The sequence below is a fragment of the Eimeria tenella genome, genomic scaffold (assembly GCF_000499545.2).
Source record: "Eimeria tenella Houghton genomic scaffold, Eth_scaff3412, whole genome shotgun sequence".
NCBI classification, from domain to species: domain Eukaryota; phylum Apicomplexa; class Conoidasida; order Eucoccidiorida; family Eimeriidae; genus Eimeria; species Eimeria tenella.
Genome location: NW_013543196.1, coordinates 1 through 1,051, shown reverse-complemented (window position 1 = coordinate 1,051; position 1,051 = coordinate 1). Strand labels below are relative to the sequence as shown.

Sequence of the window (1,051 nt, the reverse complement as noted above, 5' to 3'; positions counted from 1 at the left end):
CCGCCGAGGGTTTAGGGTTTGAAGCAGCAGCAGCAGCAGCAGCAGCAGCAGCCAACCCCAGGCTTCAGCTGCAGCCCCAGAAACCACTAGGGTTTAGGGTTTAGGGTTTAGGGTTTACTGCAAAGGGAGGCAAACTTCTCCGATATCTTCGAATTGCTCGAAGCCCACGCCAGCAGCCGGCAGCCGTACTGCAGCGCCTTCGTGGCCTTGTCCCTCCCCTCTGCAGCAGCAGCAGCAGCAGCAGAAAAAGCAGCAGCAGCATTAGCAGCAGCAGTAGCCGCGTTGCAGCACAGGCACCCCACATGCGGCTGCAGCAGCTGCAGCAGGCGGGGCGCTGCGAGGGGGAAATGCAGCAAATCGCAACAGCAAGTGCATCAGCAGCAGCAGCAGCAACTGCAGCAGCGGCAACTGCAGCAGCAGCAGCAGCAACTGCAGCAGCAGCAGCAGTACCAGTCTTGTTGAGGAAGGCGACCAGCCTTTCCGTGTCTGAAAAGGCGGAACTGTGCAGCCGCGACAAAGGGAGGTCCATTTTGCTGCTGCTGCTGCTGCTGCTGCTGCTGCTGTTGTTGATCGCGCTGTTGTTGCCGCTGCTGCGACCTCCTCGAGAGCTCCTGCTGCTGCTTCTGCTGCTGCTGCAGCTTCTCCTCTTTGTGGGGTTAGTGTTCTAGCGGTGTGAAGGCCAGTTGCCTTCTGCAGCAGCAGCAGCAGCAGTGGGAGCAGCAGCTGCTGCTGCTGCAGCAACTAGGCAGGCAGACACGAAAGTGCTGGCACACACTGTGGGGAACAGCAGCCTTTCGATTTGCTGCTGTTGTTACAACTGCAGCAGCTGCTGCTGCTGCTGCTGTTCTGTGCAAAGGCTTGCCCCTGCTGCTCGCTTTGGCCGCCGCTGCTGCTGCTGCTGCTGCTGCTTAAAACTTCTTGTAAATTCTGTCTTCCTTTGCTTTTGTTTTTGTTTTTCTTTATAGAATCAACGCTGTTACATAATAGGCAGCAGCAGCTGTGCAGCAGCAGCAGCAGCGACAGCAGGCGACAGCGTCGCAGCAGCAGCAGC

The 1,051-nt window shown here is 58.0% G+C and overlaps 1 protein-coding gene across 1 annotated transcript; it reads right to left on the bottom strand.

The window, feature by feature from the left end:
* Positions 1-118: 118 nt before the first annotated feature.
* Positions 119-529, bottom strand: ETH_00040370 (peroxisomal biogenesis factor 11 domain-containing protein, putative; the record flags this gene model as incomplete). The annotated part of the gene is made up of 2 exons (XM_013376419.1): positions 119-220; positions 451-529. Coding segments are annotated over 2 exons (181 nt in total), but the record flags the coding sequence as incomplete, so codon positions are not given.
* Positions 530-1,051: the final 522 nt, after the last annotated feature.